General features: G+C 42.5%; 1 protein-coding gene across 1 annotated transcript; it reads right to left on the bottom strand.

Annotated features, from left to right (window-relative positions):
* On the bottom strand, positions 1–20,929 carry dcaf11 (ddb1 and cul4 associated factor 11). Its single transcript, XM_080522309.1, has 15 exons — positions 20,757–20,929; positions 18,882–19,107; positions 17,675–17,802; positions 16,597–16,754; positions 16,429–16,493; positions 16,249–16,349; positions 14,533–14,679; positions 10,789–10,843; positions 10,121–10,189; positions 9,863–9,920; positions 5,819–6,004; positions 5,541–5,694; positions 4,339–4,491; positions 3,972–4,078; positions 1–1,519 (listed from the first exon to the last, which is right to left on the bottom strand). Exons 2-15 carry the CDS (start codon positions 19,091–19,093, stop codon positions 1,442–1,444), a joined length of 1,671 nt encoding a protein of 556 aa, XP_080378435.1. The 5' UTR covers positions 19,094–19,107; positions 20,757–20,929; the 3' UTR covers positions 1–1,441.
* Between the last annotated feature and the right edge of the window lie 725 nt (positions 20,930–21,654).

The following is a 21,654-nucleotide window of genomic DNA, read 5'->3' as shown; positions in this document are numbered from 1 at the left end:
CTTGGACAAAAAAAGTACAATGAATGACTTTAACTTTAAATATCTGTCAGTTGTTGATTACAGTTGTTCACTGTAACGACCAGGACATGAGTGCAAAGTTTTATTTCTGCACTGTGGTCATTTTCTAATCTTCTCGATATCCCAGTCCAAGAGCAGGACTGCCTGAGGTGAACATGAGAGACACGACGATGCATCCAGGAAGTATTTCCTTTTTCCACATTTTCTTATGTTACAGCCTTTATCCAAACTAGATTTTGCAATTAATTTTTAATAAATTTGCAAGCGTTGTTAAAAAAAAATAACAAATGTTATCATTGTGTTGTATTTTGTGTAAAATTTATAGGGAAAAAATGAATTTAATCCATGTTGGAATAAGGCTATAATATGCAGATTAAGACAAATATGCAGAATGCAATAGCTATAGGCAAAATATTTTGTAGTTTCCATTGGATTTTACACCAGAATGTTTCATTACAAGGCTTCATGTTGAGATTGTAGTCATTTTTTCTCATAATTGTTTGGTTTTGGGGAAAAATATTGCCAATTTCTGCACTTACTCTAACAGAACAAAGATAAACTTTAAATCGAAAGGTTATCACGGCACTTTTTTACTGACACCTCTGACCAGTGTCATTGCTGTCAACATTTCTTTACAACGTCCAACAATAACAATTGTTTGTCCTTCATACATTTAAAGAAAAGATTTATTTACTGTAAATCAACAGAGTGAAATGTGGACTTAGATATAAACACCTGAAAATTGCATAAACAGATGAGCATCAGTTTACTCATCTCATGTCCGCGCGCCGCTTCACCACCGCACCACACACACACGTCCTGGTTTTAATCACTTGGTGGCGGGCTGCTCGGAGGAGTTCCATGCTCGCTGGGTTCTTGGGAGATAAAAACAGCTCTAACGTGTGGAGTTTGAAGTGTGTTGGCTCCAAAAACTGAACACACAGCAGAATCAAAACTGATGCCAAATCAGCGGCTAACTAAACGCACTCCCTGAATGAACAACCCATTAAAATACTATACATTTATACAAAATCAGAATCCTCCCCTCTTCCTGCTGCTGCCACATCAAACATCATTTCAACCTCTTCATATATATAATAACTAACTTATCATTAGGTTTTATCGGCTCGTTGAGTGCAGTGCTGTTTGAGTGCTCTGCACAAGACTGTGATGTGAATATAAAGAAAACAAACCAGGCGGCGGCGGCCGTCGCACCAGGCATCAATCTGCACTAATTAAGGCTGCGACCATTTTCCCAAACAACACAGCCACGGTAGAAGTGTAATCATGACTATCCAGCATTGAATTAAAGTCTCTTCGAGTCCTCCCGGGATCACTGCCTTTCTCCGGTGAGGCCCGCCTCGCCCCGTCTGTGATGTCACGTCCTCTTCTCCTCCACGCCTTCTTCTGCTTCTTCCCGCCGTCAGTCCTTCTCTCGCTCCCTATCCTCCTCCAGAGGATGAGTTTGTCGGTGCTCCCACATTCGCACCGCGCCGTCCCACTGGAGAGAAATCAAACCTTTCAGACACTCAGACTTGTTTTTAACCAAGAAAAGATCATTTCGCCACAACCATCTGCAGACTGGCTTTTAAAAACTGGAACTAACTTGTATTTGTTGGCCTTTCCTTGGACCTGACTGACCCTGGAAGAGACGGCATGATGTTGGCTTTCTAATTGAAACAGGCACATAGTAGCTTGCCTTTTGTTGGCCTTGGCCTGCAATCCACTGAAGCGAGCCGGTGGCCTTTGCCAATGTCTAATTAACCCTCGCATTTCGCTCCCCTGCATGTTGGCCTTAGTTAATCCAGAATGCTGCAGCGAGAGTCCTCACCACCACAAAGAGGGTGGAGCACATTACACCCGTGCTCCACCCTCTCCACTGGCTGCCTGTGTGTCAAAGGATTGACTTCAAAATCTTGCTTTCTAGTCTATAAACCTTTAAATGATCTGGGGCCTAAATACATCTCAGATTTCCTTGTAGAATATAAACCTCCAGACCTCTGAGGTCCTCAGGAAGAGGTTCAGTGTTCCTCCAGTCAGAAGAAACAAGGTGAAGCAGCTTTTAGTTCCTCCCTCCTCACCTGGGGAACAAACCTCCTGAACACCTGAAGACTGCTGACACACACACTTCTTTTAAATCAGGACTTAAAACATTCTTATTTGTACAGGATTTTGTATTAAAAAAAATTGATTCCACTTACTTTATTAAACTTATTTTAATAAATCACTTACCTTAATGATTATACTTTTCTTCATTATTTGCTTTAATGCATTTCTTTCATTTCTTCTAAAGCTTTTATTCTGTATTTATTTAATTTCTTCATTATGTCTTTGTAAAGCACTGTGAATTGCCTTGTCTTTGAATGGTGCTCTATAAATAAACTTGCCTTGCTTCCTCTGAATTAAAGGCTGCACAAAGCTACCTCGTCATTTCTTGGCCTTTGCCAGCACCTGCTTGACAAATAGTTACCTTACCGGTTTATGGTATTGAATACAAATGACTAAGATGAGCAGAAAGATTGTTTTTCTTTTGTTTCCCTCTGGCTGCACCTGACAGCATAGCTATAGTCGCTTGTCCTTAACTAGCCTTTGCCAGTGCCTAACCTTGCTACCTTGCATCGTAGCCTTTGCCTACTGCCGTGAAAATGTCCAAAAATAATTTTGTCATTAGTTGATCTTTTTCTAATTGAAAGGGGCAGAAAGGATCTTTGCCCACAGATATTTTCCTTGATTTACAGTGGATTTAACTAAACCAAACACTGATCTTTCTTGTCATTGATTGAACTTGACAAAGTATTATTTTACTAAATGTTGGTATTGGCTGTACAAGAATGAAACAAGCAGAAAGCCATTTAGTTTCAGTGTTGGCCTTTGCCTGCACCTGTTTGATAGTGGAACATAGTCGTCTTGTCATTTGTCCACACCTGATTGAACCTGACATCTTAAAGTCCGAGTGAAATTAAAATTCGACCTCCAAAACACTCTGGCTGTCGCTTCTAGGGACATTTTTTATACTAACTGGTCCAAGGGTAAAATGTTAAAACACGGCAATCTGCGAGAAAATAGCCGATAAACAGCAGTATTTCCTCTGCTGGGCGGAGCTTCTGACAATAATAGAGTGACATCACGAGTTGTGCACACGCCCAAGTTGTGTTTACATTCTGGAGGATCAGAGTTTTGACCACGAAGAGGCTGAATTGAACCATATTTCATCATCATGGTCATTTCAAACCCAGTGATTGATGAAGAAGACACAGAAGGTGGTTCTGCCATCGGTGACCCCGTCTGGAACATGTTTGAGGAAGCAGAAGACGCTTCGTCCTCCATTCGTCCTCGTCTCCTCGCCTCAGCAGCCGCCAGTTTTCACCTTTGAGGCTTTGAGGCTCCGGACTTTTGGAACAACGACCCAGCTTCGTGGATCATAGCCGCTAGCGGCTAGCGGCTCCCGCCACCTGTGCTCCTTTTCTCCTCTCTGGTCTCTTCCAGGCTCAATCTTTCATCAAGGCTCATAAAACGCCCACTATAACTTCAAAACACTGTTAAAACTTGGATATTTAAGAGGAAACAAGCCGATATAAACACAACAGATGGAGATCTGCACAACTCGTGATGTCACGCCCACGAAGAAGGATTCCCCCGACTTCCTCGGCTGGAGATTCAAAATTCGATAACTTTGTTATGCGACAACAGTGGTGGGGCAGAGTCGGAGGAACCTTAGAAGTAGTAGCCCAACTATCGTTTTTTGCAAAGTAGTGTTTTAGATTTCACTGGGACTTTAATGGTTTTGCTGAAGTCACTGAAACAAGCAGTAAGACTGTTCACCTCCTGTTGACGGATTAAACATTGTACAAAACTATCTTGTCGCTTGTTCTTTTATCTGGCAGAAAATGAAAACGGCAGATATCCTTTGTTGGCCTTTGCCTCCACCTGATTGAAACTAGTGTCCGTCTCACCGAGCTGCTGATGATGTTGTCCTCATACGGGTGCCAGCTGACGTCCCTCACGCAGGCGTCGTGACCGGTCAGTCTGGACACCACCGTGCCCGTCAGGACATCGTAGACTGGACAAACCCATGGCGCCGTTTAGTTTCTGAAGACTCAGCTTCTTCGCGCGCACGCACGCACGCACGCACGCACGCACGCACACACACACACACACACACACACACACACACACACACACACACACACACACACACACACACACACACACACACACACACACACACACACACACACACACACACACACACACACACACACACACACACACACACACACACACACACACACACACACACACACAGAGAGAGAGACTTACCGACGATTTTCCCGGTGGAGCAGCCGGAGTAGATGAATCTCTGTCCGGTGCTGAACTCGGGGGAGAAGCGGCAGCGGATGAGGGTGTGCAGCACGCCGTGACCCCGGTACGTCATCACTGAGGTGTCGCCTGTCAGCTTGTGCCTCTTTAAGGCTGTGAGGACGGGGAATACACATCGTGGTGACGCACAAATGTGGTCAAATCAACAATCATGATGTTTCATCTTTTATCGCCTCCTCTACAAATCTTCGCCCCTGAGGCCCCGTTTACGATGTTTTCAAGTGAAAACTGGAAACTTTTTTTGTGTTTTGGGGATCTGTTTCAACCACTACGGGGCTCGGAGTGAAAACACAGCTCCGCCTCATCACTGTGGCAACGGGGTAAAAAATTCTTCATATCCATGGTAACGGGGGGGAAACTGCAACTTTTTGAAAACACACAACTGTGAGAAAAAACTCAGTCTGGCTCCCTGGTAACAGGGGAAAACCATATTTCCAAAACACTCGTGTAAATGATGGAAATGCTGCATGTACACCACGGCCGTAGTAAATACTTCTTCTGCACATGCTCAGTAGAGACCATCAGAACAAAGTTTCCTTCAGAATGTCATGACTCCCAGTCCATATTCTCCTGAGATTCTGTATTTTATTTTGACAGTCACTGTAATAATCCAATTTGGTCATCCGTCCACTAGAATGTCTGTGTTCTCCCGTTAATGTTTGCAGCAGGGATCTCCAACCCTGGTCCTCCTGCAGGGTTTAGCTCCTCCCAGTTCAACACACCTGATTGCAATGAGGGGCTCGTTATTGGGCTTTTTGATGACGTCATCATTCGATTCAGGTGTGCTGAAGCAGGGAGAGACTAAAGCATGCAGGCCAGGGGCTGGAGGACGGGAGCTGGAGACCCCTGGTTGACAGCGTAATCGTTCTCTGCTGCATGTGTGTGGTTTCATTACAAAAACAACCAACAGCTCCACCTCATAGCCTGACATGCCCACGATATCGTTTTCAGCGTTTCTTCCATTTCTGTGCAAGCGAACATTGTTTTCAAAAAGCTGTCGTGTCAAAAGTGAAGCTTTTCTGAAACAAAAAGACAAAATCGATGCGTTTTCACTGAAAACACTGGCGTGTACACGAGGCCTCCTCCCCTCCCCTGCCTCCTCCTTCACCATCAGCCCCCCTCCCCCTCCCCCTCACCCTCACCTCTCTGGGGAACCTGCTGCCAGCGGTAATCCCAGTTTTGTTGGGTGACGGCCAGGCGGGAGGCCGCCAACCCTTCTTTGGGTGAGAACTTCCTGACGTCCCAGAGCTTGATGGACTGGTCCTTCGAGTTGCTGATCAGATAGCGGGCGTCACCCTGAACAGAGAAACCAGACCAAACAACACAAACCAGAGGGTTTAACCAATAAGTGGCAATGAAACATATACAGTATCTCCTGTATATGAGGACAGATGGGTGAGTGGACCCCCCCCCCACCCACCTTGCTGTGGATGAAGGTGATGCCGTCTCGGTGGCCGGCCAGCTGTCCCACAGGCTGCGGTCTGTCTTCCCGCAGCGTCCGTCTGTCCCACACCTTGCACAGCGCGTCGTCGCTGCCAGAGAAGAGCAGCTGGGACGAGCTGTCAGCGAACGCCACCGCGTTCACATCGTCCTCGTGGGCATCAATCTGAAGCAGACAGAACAAATACAGGGTTTTTTTCTTTTTTGGGACGAGTCGGGGAAGAAGTGTGAGAGATTGTCGGATTTCCTTTGTTAAACAGAGAGGAAGACAGTGGAATATAAATGTTTCTTTGTGTGCTCGGGCATGTCTGTGCACATGGAAAACTTGTGTATGAAACGAACTCGAATTACAACCTTGTGGTCGTACGCCTCACAAACAGCCACACTTCACATAATGACTTTCCAGACAGGATTCCTTTCGGGCAACTGAACGGGTGAACTGAATTTATTTTGGCAAACAATCCCACTAATAACTCCAGGATCAATGGAAAAACCATGAAGTGAGTCAACAGGGGTCACCGGGTGGAGGACGTAGGAGACCTGAGGACGCCCTAAGATTCACAGCTCCACAGGACGCATACGGCCTTTTAATAATGAAAGGAATCAGATTACACTTCTAATGAGCCAAAAATAAAAACATAGTACGACGAGCGATGAAGTTTGGGTCAACTCTGCTCAATACAAATATAAACTACCTGACCAAAAAGAAAAGTCGTCACCTGGATTTAACTAATAGGTAAAAGCCTCCAATTGGATAATTACTGCTTTGGTGCTTATATTTTAGCTGGCAGCAAGTTCTTCCACCCCAATTCCTCATTTCTTAAACAACCATGTAGAAAGACACGCCCCGCAGTCACAAAAGAGATGCTGGGGTCAAATTACTGGCATTCAGAAAAAACATCTCAGGAGATTGTAGAACCTGCTAATGCTGGGTAAAGAACTAACTAACATCACTGTTTCTTTTTAAATGAAATCGCAGGAAAACAATGTTTAAAGTTACTCTAGCAGAATGCCTATTTAAAATCTACTTCCCATGAAAAGTCTCACTTCTGCCCAGAGAACAAACCAGCACATGAAAACAAGCAAACAAGACCACCTTCACTCATTTCCAACTCTGTTTCCCAAATCGATCAAAACAAACTGTGTTTATGTTTCACTACCTGACGTCGTCTTTAGAAACCTGCTGCAAGGGTTTCTGGGATATCAAAGATGGCGTCGCTCCAGTGAAAATATACATCAACATTTGACCGACTCGGGGTAAAAAGAAAAAAAAAAAAAACTTTCTCGAAGGAAGAGTCTTGAAGCCAGGAGAAAGTGTAAACTGTTGAGAAACTGATGGTTGATTGTTTTTCCAGTGAGAATGGAGATGTTGGGAGATGGAGGGAACAAATGGGATCTTGTGTTCACAATGCCTCGGGAATGTTCTGGAGCTTCAGTACGATGTCAACCAACCCGCGGATGTTCCACCAAAATCTAATGCTGGAAATACCTGTTTTTATGAGTGATGAGGAATTTCCTTCCATCAACAACTAAAAGTGGTTCCTGAATATTTCCTCCTTCCTGTGTGGACTCTTGTACCGTCATTGTAACCGTGACAGCAGGAGCATTTCCACAATGCAAAGGGAAATGCTCCTTTGGGACTGGGACTGAACAGCTGTGGAGCCCAGAGAAAACCACGAATCAGTCAAGAGAATGGTGGAAATGAAAGGCTTCAGTTTGCTAGGGAGCGTAAAGATGAAACTCTGGAGCACCAGGGGGGAGAGGACAGGCTCCCATCATGCCTAGCGCCAAGCTGCAAGCATGTCGAGAGCAGAGCTGTGATCTGGAGCCGAGGGTGAGCTCAGCTCAACACACTGCTTGTTCAGGCTTCCCCATCAATAGAGTGTTGTTCCTCCCTGACGACACTGGATTATTCCAAGACCACAACAGCAGGATTCATCAGGTCCCACCAGGCCTGAACCTGAACCTGAACCCCATGGACAACTTCTGGGAAGAGCTGGAGGCTTTGGGCGGTGGTCCGCCTCCCCCGCCGTCAAGACAAGAGCTCACTGAACAATTACTGCAACACTGGGCGGAACATTGTGACATCGCAGACAACGCCACGGCGAATGCGTCATCAAAGCCACCAGCGGCCCAAAGATGACGTCTTTATTGGGCAAGGCAGCGCATCTATTATCACTGATAATTATTAAAATAATTATTAAAATAGTTGATTAATAAAAATGTGTTCTACTGTAGCTGGCCCAAGTCCTCAAAGACTAAGAGCAACTTCACACTAAATACTTTAAGTCATGTGACCTGCAACCTGAGAAAAGGTCAACACACCACTTTATATTTGTGACCAGTTATTGCTTATTAAGCATTAAGCTCATCAGGTCTATTTTTTTTATAGCTAATTTACATAAATAATTTAAACAAAAAGCTGTAAAATGAACAATTCTAGTGTTTGTCTTCATGAAAATGTGTTTTTAATAACTGCTAAAAAGGCTAAACAAAATTTTTAATTGAATAATCTTGTATAATCTACAGATTAATCAATTAGCAAACGAATCATTAGTTGCAGCCCTAATCTGATTATCTAATAATCCAAATAACAGCAAAACAGCAGCAATGTGTGCATTATGTTCATTACTTACAAGGTTTGCTACATCTTCTGGTTTACTGGTTTTAAACAACCCAATAGTTGTTGAGTCAAGCAGTGAAGATGGAAAGTGTAAAGGTGAAATCTGCCAAGAATGCAGGAGTACGGAAGTAAAACTGTGCCATCAGATTCTGAATTCCAATTTCTAACCCTGAATTTTTTTTTACCATCGAAATCAGACTTTGAATTTTAAAGGCTGTGGAATTTCAAGTACGTATCTTTTTTTGCTTCTGATTATTTTTTCAACATCTAAAAATATTCAGTGTGTAAAAATTCAATGTGTCTAAAAATTCAGCCGCAAAAACAAATTCAGCTGCGAAAAATTCAGCTGCAAAAAAAAAATTGTGCTGCAAAACAGCCAGAATATCTGTGCCATCAGGACGATGCAATCGATACCTGTCTCATTCACCCAACATCCAATCAAGGGAAGCTTTGTTGGTCACGTGACCGGTGCAACACTGGGCCAATCAGCCGTGGCGGCCAGCGGGAGTGACGGCGCTTCGCTGAGTATTTGCCATTTATGTGTGTAAATTCTGCATGAGACATTAAACCACACATTGCAAATCACCAGAAGTTATGAAACAACATGTGGCGAACTTTTAATGATGTGTGAAAATGTTTTCAAAGAAATGATATTTACTGTATGCAATGTTTGACATGCAGAAAATAGTTCCATTGTCTCCTGTTTGAAACATCCAATCAAGCTTCCCTTGACTGGATGTTGGGTGAATGAGACAGGTATCGATTGCATCGTCCTGATGGCTGTTTTGCAGCTGAATCTTTTTTCGCAGCTTAATTTGTTTTTGCGGCTGAATTTTTTTTGCAGCTGAATTTTTTAGACACATTGAATATTTTTAGATGTTGAAAAAAAATTCAGAAGCAAAAAAAAATTACGTACTTGAAATTCGCCAGCTTTTAAAATTCAAAGTCTGATTTCGATGGTAAAAAAAATTCAGAGTTAGAAATTGGAATTCAGAATCTGATGGCACAGTTTTACTTCCATACAGGAGGGTCAAGCGAGACGGAATTTGGCTGACGACAACGCTCACGTCAAAATCAAGACAAGGGCCGGTTTTCAGGAAGAGGAGGGGTGAATCCCAGAATTTGGGACGACGGAGGAAAGAGAGGAGCCGACATCCAGAAGTGCTGCAGCAGATGGTCGAGGTCAACCACTGATGCTCAGGCAGAGGGCAGATGTAGGAGGAGGAGGACGGGGGAGGGTTAACCGCCACGGGGCGGAGCCTGACTGCATTAAACAGCAGGACGGCGGAACACTTTTACCTAAACCGACACACTTTGATCTGGGCTCACCTTGACCAAGAAAAAAAAAAGAAAGAAAAAAAAGCAGACGTGATGCAGGAAGAAGAGAAAAGTCGCACTAACCTTCAGTGTTCGTTTATTCTGCTCCAAATCAAAAACGTAGAGGCAGCCGTCGTTCGCTCTGCGGTAGAGAAAGAGGAGACACTTTCACTGTTGAAATCTCTGCTGGATGTGAGTTTAACTTCTACACAGAACAAATGAAAGAGTTGCACAAATTAGCACTTGTAAAAAAAAAAAATTTTTTTTTAAATGGAAGAAAAAGAAGAGCCTTCAATCTCTGTCAGTCACTGCCTGGAGAACAGGAAAGCAAATTGTACTCACCCTCCCAGGATCTCTTTGCCATCTGTGGACGCAGCCAGCGAGAACACACAGAACCTCCTCTCATCTGGACTACACACACACACACACACACACACACACACACACACACACACACACACACACACACACACACACACACACACACACACACACACACACACACACACACACACACACACACACACACACACACACACACACACACACACACACACACACACACACACACACACACACACACACACACAGGAGTGAGAATGCAGCATGGCAAAGAGAAAGCAGCTTTATGAAGATGACAACCTCTCTGGAAGGAGAGCTCAGGGTGTAAATAGCAGCACTTTGCTGGGATTAATGATCTCTGGGTGTAACAAAGGGGAGGGTGGGGAGCGGGAGAGAGGGTGGGGAGCTGGGGGGAGGGTGGGGAGCTGGGGGGAGGGTGGGGAGCTGGGGGGAGGGTGGGGAGCGGGAGGGAGGGTGGGGAGCTGGAGGGAGGGTGGGGAGCGGGAGGGAGGGTGGGGAGTGGGAGAGAAGGTGGGGAGCTGGGGGGAGGGTGAGGAGCGGGAGGATGGATGTCGGGGTGACGCGCGGCGACAGCATCATTTATCCAGGTGGTAATGGAAGGACGTGATGGAGGACCTGCTCTGTCATGTCAGAAGGGAAACACTCACTTGAGGTCCAGGGCGGTGTGGTTTTCACCGTCTCCATCTATACTGCACAGATGAACTGCAGAGACACGAAGAGAAGAGATGAATGAAACCACGTCCAACACGTCCTCCGTCAGCCTGGCTTCATCTCAAGTGGGACGGGACGGTTAAATAGTGCCATAATTACCTTTAGATTTCAAATTTAATGTTTCATTGTTCTGTGACGCACAGTATATGTGACTAGAATCTCAACATTTGAATGCACCCTTCTGGAGCAAACTACAGCGAGGCACAACAATGTTGACAACAATGTTTTCGAGTGAAAACGACAGTCTGCAACGGTTCTTGGAAGGCTGAAAACACAACTTTTTGAAAACACTCCAACTCCCGTCACCGTGGGAACGGCCAACAACACAACTTTCTAGACTGCACATGCACACCAAGCTAGCAGTCAGTAGTCGTCCTGCACATGCTCAGTAGAGACGATCAGAACAATGCTTCCTCCGGTGCGTCGCGACACAGATGAGTCAGAAGGTGTGTCATTCGCCTGCCATTTTTTTAAAACCCCGATCACAAAAGAAACGCTCACCGACTGAGATAGACACTCAGAAATCAACCCGCGGATCAGCAACAATGTGCAGGTGTTTTCGTCAGGTGGTCGACCAGAGGATTCAGGAGGTCGATGGAGCGACTCGCTGCGAAGTATCAGGAAGTCTCCGAACCGCAGCGTTTTGGATTAACTGGTTTCCCTGTTAACTGGTGACCCGCTTCCTCCAGCGTCTCCTTTTCACAGCAGATGTTAAAAACCCGACTGAAATCCATAGCTGCCCTGGAAAACGCCGTTTATCCACATTTCTATTAAAGTATCGTGAAGTCACCAGTTAACTGGAGCACCAGTAACACTCCGCAACACCGGACAGTGTACCAATCCATATTTGGTAATATTATTAATAAGTATATAAAGATATATCCAAAGCAGGTTCACTCTGCATCGGGGGTGCTCAGTTGTGCACGGCGGGAAAACTCCGATGACTCCGCCCACACCGTGACCAATCTGTACTGTAATGGAAAGCGAGTGAGGCCGAGTCGAGGCGAGTGAGGCTCAGTAGGAGCTCCTGGAAAAGCGCTACAGACAGCTTCAAGGCTCTGGAATCCGTCCAGCAACAGCTGGTAACGGTAGAGAAGACAGAAGGATGCCTGAGTAAATGATCGAATTGCGTAGAGCACTAAACGGTGACGGGAGGAGATGCAACCTAATCCTTTATTGTCAAAGCAAAATGACAACCGCCTCTTTACACAGGCGGGTTAATACATTTGTGTCTTGTTCAGACTGATGTCCATACTGCCAAAGGAACTTTCTTCAAGCTCATGTAGGGAAAAGCCAATAGAAATCAATATTTTAGTGGTCTTCAGCATATATCTTGTAGATACTAATAGTATTATGGGAACTTTCACGGTGGGATCGCCCAGAGTGAGTCTGGTTCTGCCGGGTTCTGTTAAAAAGGGAGTTTCTCCTTTTTGTCTCCTTTTATTTCGGTGTTTCAAACATTCAAACAATACAAGCAGTCGGAGTGTGTTTTGCTGAGCACATCCGTCTCTCAAAACCAGACCGGACCATCTGCAACTCATCCGCAAACCTGCACTGGACTCAGGCCGGCCGTAGAAACCGAGCCACTATCAGAGCTATGAAGTGCGGACATATTTTAAGAAGCTGTGCCTCGTTTTAGAAAACATGGCCAAGCGACTCCGGCGAGACTGGAATCAGTCCCTCGCTCACCACTTGAAGCAGAGGGAAGTGAATCAGCAGTTTACTTTAGTCGCTCTGGACTCCAGACACTTTGTGAATCCTCAGCGTTTTAGCGTCGTCACGTGGCTTGTCAGTGTGCAGGAGGAGAAATACTAATAACAAAGTGCACCGTGGGGCAGTTATTACACTCATAGCCTCTCATTTATTAGAGCAGAAGAACTCTGCTTTGGCCTGGTCAAGAGGAATCAAATCCTTTATCCACACTCAGCAAGAGGAAATCACATGTATAGAGTCTGCTAAGCCACTTTTATCCAGCTCTAAGAAACCTCTCCAATAAACACAATGCTCAAAATGATCACATTACATTTCAAATGGCTACAACTATTAAATGACCATTATAATGGCCACAATTATTATGTTACGTTAAGTACGTTTAAAATCCTTAAAGACAATATATTATTGGCTTTATTACATTGAAAATTCTTAAAATGAATCATAATTGGCTTTATTATATTCTAAATTAAATTATATTATTGGCTTTATTATGTTTAAAATTCTTAAAATTCTTATATTATTGGCATTATTACATTTAAAATCCTTAAAGTTAATATATTATTGGCTTTATTACATTTACAATTCTTAACATTATTATATTATTGGCTGCATTACATTTAAAATTCTTAAAATTAATACATTATTGGCTTTATTATGTATAAAATTCATATTGTGAATGTAATTTCGTTGTACCTGTACCTGTACAATGACAATAAAGTCAAATCTAATTGTCGGTTTTATTACATTTAAAATTCTTAAAATTAATACATTATTGGATTTATTATGTATACAATTCTAATTATTATATTGTCGGTTTTATTACATTTAAAATTCTTAAAATTAATACCTTATTGGCCTGACAAAATTGTCAAAATTGTTAAATTATTGAGTTTATTACAATAAAATGTTTTTTATGTTCAAAATCTTAACAATTCTTACACTATTGGCTGTATTACATTTAAAATGGTTAAAATTACAACATTGTTGGCTGCTACATTTGGTCAGTTATACATCGACACGAAGACTTTAAACATGTTCATTGGAAAAATCAAAACAGCTGATTTATTCTAATATTTTGAAATGCTGAATTTTGATTTATATGACCTTAAAACTAATGTAACAAAAAAGACTTGAAATAGTTCAGTTTATTAATCTTAAGTAAAGATCCTGAAAGACATTAAGGTTTTTTCTGTATTATCATTTTTAGGATGCACTCTGGATCTGCACTATATAGAGAAGCAATAATAAACTGAACAAAGAAGAAATTGTGATATATAAATACTATAAGACATGATGTTTTAAGGGAATGCATTGTTCTTTTTAACCCTGATTAGGAAATAGAATAGAGCTTTATTCCTCCCCAGGGGGAAACACAAACTTACAACAGCTCAAGGTAAAAAGGTGCAGAACTTATAAAATTAAGGAATTAAAATATGTAAACATATGTAAATATCTAAACAAGAGCAAAAAAAGAGCACAAAAAATAGAATATGCACAAATTTAAAAAAAGAAAACAATCCAGTAAAAAGAAAAATCCTCTCAAAACAGAGTGAACTGCCAGGATTGATATACACACAGTGCAGATAGGTAAAAGAGATGTACTCAGATACAATGTGATTGTTTGCATGTCTATATGTTTATACATACAAACATTTGGAGGAACAGTATGTATGATAGTGTAGAACAGTACATAGTATAAGTAGTATGCTCTGTTTTTTACAAACTCGACAAAATATCCAATAATGGGGGCAGAAACTCAGCAGTTCATTTACAAAAAAATGCATTTCCCCCCCCCCCCCCAAAATTTTTAAATCACATTTTTGCAGACATTATTATTCAATGAATTAAACATGTAATCTTTGTAATTGTCTAATATCTTCTCATCCCAAAGCAGCAAGTGTCTGCAGAGCGAATGCCCTGCATCTTTAAAAGCCATAATTACAGTACGTGTTGTGGTGGAGTCTTACTGTAGTCAGACCAGCTGGAGTAGAGCAGGTGTTGAGTGTCCGGCGTGAAGCAGACGTCCAGCACGCTCCAGCCCACGTCTCGGGCCTTCACGGTGCGCCGCAGGTGGAAACGGCCCCGGGTGGTGTCGTACAGACGGATGTTCTGATCTGCAGCGCGGCGACAGACAAAAAAAAACAACAACATTCATTTGAAAACATCCCACAGAGATTTAAACTGAGGTCATATTGTCTCTCATGTTGTGAATCATCGATGCCGTGAAATTACTCCATTACTCTCTGTGTGGAGACAAGATGTGCTAAAGGTCGCTTTCAAACGTCTTCAAGTGAAAATGCTAAACTTCCGTAGCATTCTGGGCGTCCGTTTATGTGACAACGGTGCTTGGCACTAAAAACACAACTTTCTGAAAACTGTCCCACTCCGAAACTGCAACCTTTTGGAACGGCTCAAACTTTTTCTCTGTGGAAAATGCAACTTCTTGAAAATTCCATCTCCACTGAAACAAGGGGAAAACAACTTTTTGAAAACTGGCCCACTCCACTGTGGGATCTGGGATAATGTAACTTTTTGAAACAGCTCAAACTATGTCTCGGAGAGAAAAACAGACCTTTTTGAAAATGCTCCTACTGTGTCTCCATGGAAATGGAACTTAAAAAAAAAAGTCTGACCCAGTCTCTGTGGAAAATGCACCTTTTTGAAACAGCTCAAATTTTGTCTCTGTGGAAAAAAAAAAACTTTTTGAAAATGGTCCAATTCCATTGAAATAGGGAAAACACAACTTTTTGAAAATGTTTATACTTCGTTTCCACGGAAATGTGGAAAATATAACTTTTTGAAAACGGTCGAACTTAGTGCCAATGGAAAACGGAAATATTTGAAAACGGTCCAACTCCATCTACGTGGAAATGGATAAAATGCTGCTTTTCAAAAAAACACTGTGGAAAATGGCACTTTTTCAAAATGATCCTACTGCATCTCTGCAGAAATGGAGAAAATGCAACTTTTTAAAAATTGGTCTAATTCCATCTCCACTGAAACAGGGGATAAAACACAACTTTTTGAAAACTGGCCCACTCCACTGTGGGATCTGGGATAATGTAACTTTTTGAAACAGCTCAAACTATGTCTCGGAGAGAAAAACAGACCTTTTTGAAAATGCTCCTACTGTGTCTCCGTGGAAATGGAACTTAAAAAAAAAGTCTGACCCAGTCTCTGTGGAAAAGGCCACTTTTTGAAACAGCTCAAATGATCTCTGTGGAAAAAAAACAACTTTTTGAAAACAGTCCAATTCCATTGAAATGGGGAAAACACAACTTTTTAAAAAATGTTCCTACTTCATTTCCATGGAAATGTGGAAAATATAATTTTTTGAAAATGGTCGAACTCGGTCTCTGTCTAAAGGAGGAAAAATACAACTTTTTAAAAACGGTCTAACTCAGTGCCCGTGGAAAACGGAACTTTTTCAAAAAGGTCCAAGTCCATGTCCACTGAAATGGGGGAAAACACAACTTTTTGAATATGCCGAGATTCTGTCTCCATGGCAACGGGGTAAACGCACCAGTCCACTGAAGCCTCTCTACGCTGGCAGCACATTGTGCTTCCAGCGCTGCAGGAGTGGACGAGGCGTTCGGACGGTTGGTGTAGTTTTATGCATCAGGACTCACGGTGGGCTCCGATTGTCTCCCCAGAGTTCTCCTGTTGGGTTTGCTGATATTTACCTTGGCAGGCGGAGAGGAACATGTTGCCGTCCTCGCTGTACACTCCGCAGAAGGCCTTCTGCTGGTACGCGTCCTTGTGGGACACGTAGTTTGGCAGGAAGCTGCAGAACGCCACACGGATCAATGCCTCCACGTACGTTCTGGTCATTGTGTGTCCAGGAGCAGTTAAAGGACACTCACTGTGTGCGGATGCGACTGCACTCGCCGTGGGAGAAGCTGGAGCCCCGACACCTGCCTTGTTCCCTCTGCATCGGAACGAGACACGCCCACAGATCACTGCCAGTCCAACCCAAAACTAGCCTTTGTTCACTCACTACTGGTGCGTTTGTGTTTTTGGTGTGGTCGGACCTCAGCCAGCATGTGGGTGAAGCTGTGACGGGCCTTCACGCTGGAGGAGGAGGAGGAGGAGGAGGAGGAGGAGGAGGAGGAGGAGGAGGCCGTGGCCAGCAGGATCTGAGTCCGGATCTCACTGCGGTCCACTTCGTTTGTGTCGGGCTGCGTGTCCACTACACAAACATTGTTTGAAGAAACAAACGAGTGTTAGTAAAAGACAACTTGTTGTGTTTGTTCAACCGACTTCCTGCAATCACATAATTGGAATAAAGTTATTATTTCTCCAATACTTTAATGCAAACTGTGAAACGTACGTGTGTTTTTTGAGTAATTAAGCAGCTTTTAATTCATTTCAATCCAACTTTATTTATACAGCACCAAATAAGAGTCATTTCTAGAGCGCTTCGAACAGAGAGAAATCAAATCAAATATTGTCATAAAGTCATAAAAAAGTGCATAATTATCATTATTTGAATTTAAAAAGTGATTGAAAATTATGAGTTTACATCAGGCGCCTGAAAACTTCATGAACATAAGAGCCTTTTTTGCCACGATCCAACAAATAAAATTAATCCGGAGCCACAAAACATGAAGAAACTATAAAATGAAGTGACACGACTCATAAAGTTATAAATAGAAGTTTCTTTACTGTATTTTTAACAGTTTTATACATGTTTTAGTCATTTTAGTCGATTCATTCATGTGTTTGTCAAGTGTTTTGTTTTGGCCTTTGACCTTTTGCCATTTAATCTTGTCGAGTTTTGTCAATAGTCAAGTCCCAAAAAATTACTACAATGACGCAAAATACAGTGAAATGTGAAAAAAAAAAACTTCTCCGATAGCTGTTGCATTATGGGTGTTTATACAAACTGGTGTCTGCTACTCTTAAAGAAACATGTTTTTATTTTTAAAAAAACAATGTTTTCTTTGAAAGTTGTACAATTTGCTTGGTGGTTTGGAGCCTCTTGCAAGCTGGTTTTGGCCCTCGGGCCTGATGTTTCGTTCTACATCTAACGGTGTGTGTGTGTGTGTGTGTGTGTGTGTGTGTGTGTGTGTGTGTGTGTGTGTGTGTGTGTGTGTGTGTGTGTTTCACCTGGTGGGTTGTAGCGGTCTCCCAGCCGTCCCTCCCAGGCTCCGTCGCTGTCTTCATCAGAGTCGGAGTAGGACTGGACCAGCTGCAGGCCGGTGGCGCCGCTGCCGTGGACCAGCCGGACCTGGCCCCTGCACACACACGCACACACGCACACACGCGCGCGAACATTCGCACACACAACATGCCTCAGTCAGCCAGTGCCATGCCGTTACAAGAAAACTGATTTTTTTTTTTTTATTATTAATCTATTAATTATCCAGCTACATTTCAAGTGGAAACCGTAACAGAGGGATATTTACAAGCTCCCCAGCCTTTCTAACTGCAGAAAAAAACAACACAACAGAGTCCAGTCGTTAATCTTTAGTCACTGATGTAGGCTCAAGCTGCTGGGGAAACATCCAACTCCTTACCATCACGCATTGTGCAATCTCATGTAGAAACAAGAGTTCAGAAAGGTAGTAATGTATTCCTTAGCTCAGGATCAGAAGAGAAGTAGGTCGCAGTCTGCAGTAATACTGAATTGTGATTAATCTTCTAGATTTGCAAGAAGCAGCATCAATTTTTCCTCATTGTTTGGTGAATACACCATTTTTAGTAGATAGTCATTTGGCATTGATTTATCAAGAACATGACGAGTGCTCAAGTTAAATTATCTATGTATAACACACAAAAAGATCATTTCATCAAAGAGGAACCAAAAAAAGAAACATTTGTTGATATGCTTTAAATGCTTTTCCCATAAAATGACACAAGTGATCAGCCTCGTCTGTAAACTGCTGGTTGTTCTCTCGCCACTATTCCTAAACACTGGGTGTTAATGCCATAACACATTTCAATTTAAACTTTATTTTTCTTGTGGCGCAGAACACAAGTCATGGAAACGGATATATTTTTCAAATCCAGTAAATATAAATACAATCTCAACATTGAGAAACAATGATGTTTGAACAAACCCTGCCAGTTTGAGCCTTGGTTGATAACAACGAGGTCACGAGCTTTCATGGCAGCTTCACTGGAATCCCAGCTCGGGTCTCAGTGTGGTGGTTTGATGAAATATGATCAAAATAAAGTAAATAAATCAATGTTTTCTTGGATTTTTTTCCCAATTTTCTTTGTGGTCTGGCTGGATTGGAGCCCTCAGGGTTGACGCCCGTTTCGACCCCTGACTGCGCCTGTTGACTGATGAAGAGCTCCAGTGACGTTTCACCTCCTCAGTAGATACGCCAGCACTTCAGCCAAGTCGACGTCCTCTGAAGCAGACTGTCTGTCTCCCTGCTGCCTGTCGGCCGTCCTGCGGCTCCTGCTGCTGCTGCTGCTGCTGCTGTTCTGGTTGGGTTCTGCTGCTTCAGGCTGCTCAGCTGGGTTGCCACTGGAAGATCCCCGACCTCCAGACATCCCAGAACTGGACTGAGAGCCCATAGACTGACGAGGGCCTTGGCAGGACGGGGGACAGTTGAGACAGAATAGTTTTTACATGTGCACACACTTGAGTAATAGTCCCTGGTGAAATTTTAGAGCACAGTGTGAAAGTTTACGGGTGAAAATTTCAAATATGGCGTGTTAATAGTTTATTGTTTTATCACTGGAGGCGAAATGCAAGAAGAAATGATCAGGAGACAGATCAGTGATGAGAGAGCCGCTCAGACTCACATCACAGTATTAATTAACACATGACACAAGTTTTAGCACTGCACATCTATTCTGCTGGTACTATTCTTCATCATTATAGATATAAATGTTCTTTTTTTTACATAATACTCGTGATTATTGAATATAGGGAGAAGGAGTAGAATGAGATAAGTTTGACTTCTTCTTTCTCAACCTGTGGCTCTTTAGTAGTGGCTCCCTAAAAGCTTCATTAAATCACACCGCAATAACGTTTTATCTCATTTATCTCAGAGTCATTTTCTAAATGACTTTTATCTATTGGAAGAAAAAGGGCTTTTAAAAAAAGGCCCAATAGAAAAAAAATAGGGAGAAAAAAATGCTTAAAATGACTAAAAATTCTAAAAGGGAAGAAAGGTTTAAAAATAAAAAGACAAAAATTATTAAAATTGCTCAAATGTCCTTCCACCTTGTGACAAGACTCTATACTGCCGCCCTGCAAATAGAGTTTGGGTTAATGTATTTTTTTCTGTACTTGCATTAGTGTCTATGTTCATATTTAACATCACTTATTTAATATTTTAATCCATCTTATTTGATATTCAACTTTATTTGCATCTCTATTCTGTGTGGAACAAGGCTTAAAGAAATTTCCCTTGGGGATTAACATAATATTTCTATTCTATTTTACTCTAAAATGTAAAAAAAAAAAAAATGCCTGAAAAATGCTGGGGAAAAAAGGATGAAACGTAAATGTGATGAAAATGTATACCATCCTTAATTGTAACTGAACTGTCACAAACGCAATGCAAGATCCAGTTTTTGTACACGTTTCAAAACTACTGTTCTTTAAAGCTGTGTTGCACGTTTTATGGGACGACCAGATACATTTGATTTGGTTGGAATCTCACAGAAATGTCCCTTTTGGTGATAAATGTTGCAGACCCCTGAATTAGATAGATGTGTATTTCTATGCGTATCTAGAGGTGTGTGTATAATATATATATATACATATATATATATATATATATGTAACTGGCAGGATGCCCTGTGTGTATGCCTCTCCTGCACTAGTGGTATGATATTAAACAAGGTTAAAACCTTCAGACATAATTAAATAATAAACGTGCATTTCCTGCCCTCTGCACTGCATGTTTGCTCATCATGAAAATAATGTTAATATGAAAAAAACATGTTTAAATTAGAAAACAAAAACTGCAAATAAAAAAGAAAAACAATCACACACCTGGCAAAACATTGTGATGCAGCCACAACGTTGTTAAACAACATTAAAAGAAAAATAAAACACTCCTCCAGAAGCTGCACCTTGACTTTAATCTCGAAGCTTGTGTACTGTGACTTCAACACAAACTGTCTTCTTGCAAACAGAGGTAATTTAATCAGAAACATCATTCATGAGGAGTTTCTTATCTGCTAGCCCGCGATGCTAACCACCTTATCGATAACATTTATCTACCGTTTGTCGGTCCAGAAGTCCGTCCTGACAGCCCCTCGGTCCGGTTCGGTGTGGTCTGGGAGTGGGGAGGGGGGCTTTCTGCGCGTTCTGGAGCGGGTTTATGCTTTGTTTTCCCCCCCCCAAAAAAAGGGGCAGTGTTAAGCGCTGTGTGCTCAGTGTTCTATCAGGGCCAGTCCGCGGATCGCCATGTTGTTTACAATACCCTGAATTGCCCCTCCTGCTCGCTCCACCGTCACGTGACTCTGACGTCACGGCCGACCACGCATTTTTTAAAAAACAACGTCGTTGTTCCCCTTTAAAAAATGTGTCTACAAATATATTAAGGGGTGACCTGAAGAGGTTTAACTCTAAAACTCGGTTATTTTTCTTTATTTTTCTGGAGACACATGTCGCTCATACGGAGAAGTGGAATGCGGAAATGACAGGTGCGCACAGGTCGGTCAGTTGGGACATTTCCTGATCAAAACATGGTCAGGAATGAGCTTTTCCTGAAGAAAGCAGAACGTTTTCCCATCCCAGTCACAATAATCACTGCAAATATCTTTAGAAATTTTAATCCCGGATGGATTGGAATTATTTCCACAGAACAATTCAAATGCGTGTGTGTGTGTGTGTGTGTGTGTGTGTGTGTGTGTGTGTGTGTGTGTGTGTGTGTGTGTGTGTGTGTGTGTGATGATATAATGTTTTAATATATTTGATAGTTACTATAAAGGACTTGTGTAAACTGTGCATTAGTGACGTCAGAAACCATGAAGCCAATCCTGCTTCAGCAAATATCCAGAGTGAGAAGAGCTGGAGTGAGACTTGGGGAGGAGCGGTAAATATGTCAGACCGTGCTGCTCCTGGATGCAAACCAGAACCAGGAGTCTCCATCCACCGCGTGCCAAAGAATCCAGAG

Source organism: Blennius ocellaris, assembly GCF_963422515.1.
Source record: "Blennius ocellaris genome assembly, contig: SCAFFOLD_89, whole genome shotgun sequence".
NCBI lineage: Eukaryota > Metazoa > Chordata > Actinopteri > Blenniiformes > Blenniidae > Blennius > Blennius ocellaris.
This window is presented reverse-complemented; position numbering and strand designations above follow the sequence as displayed.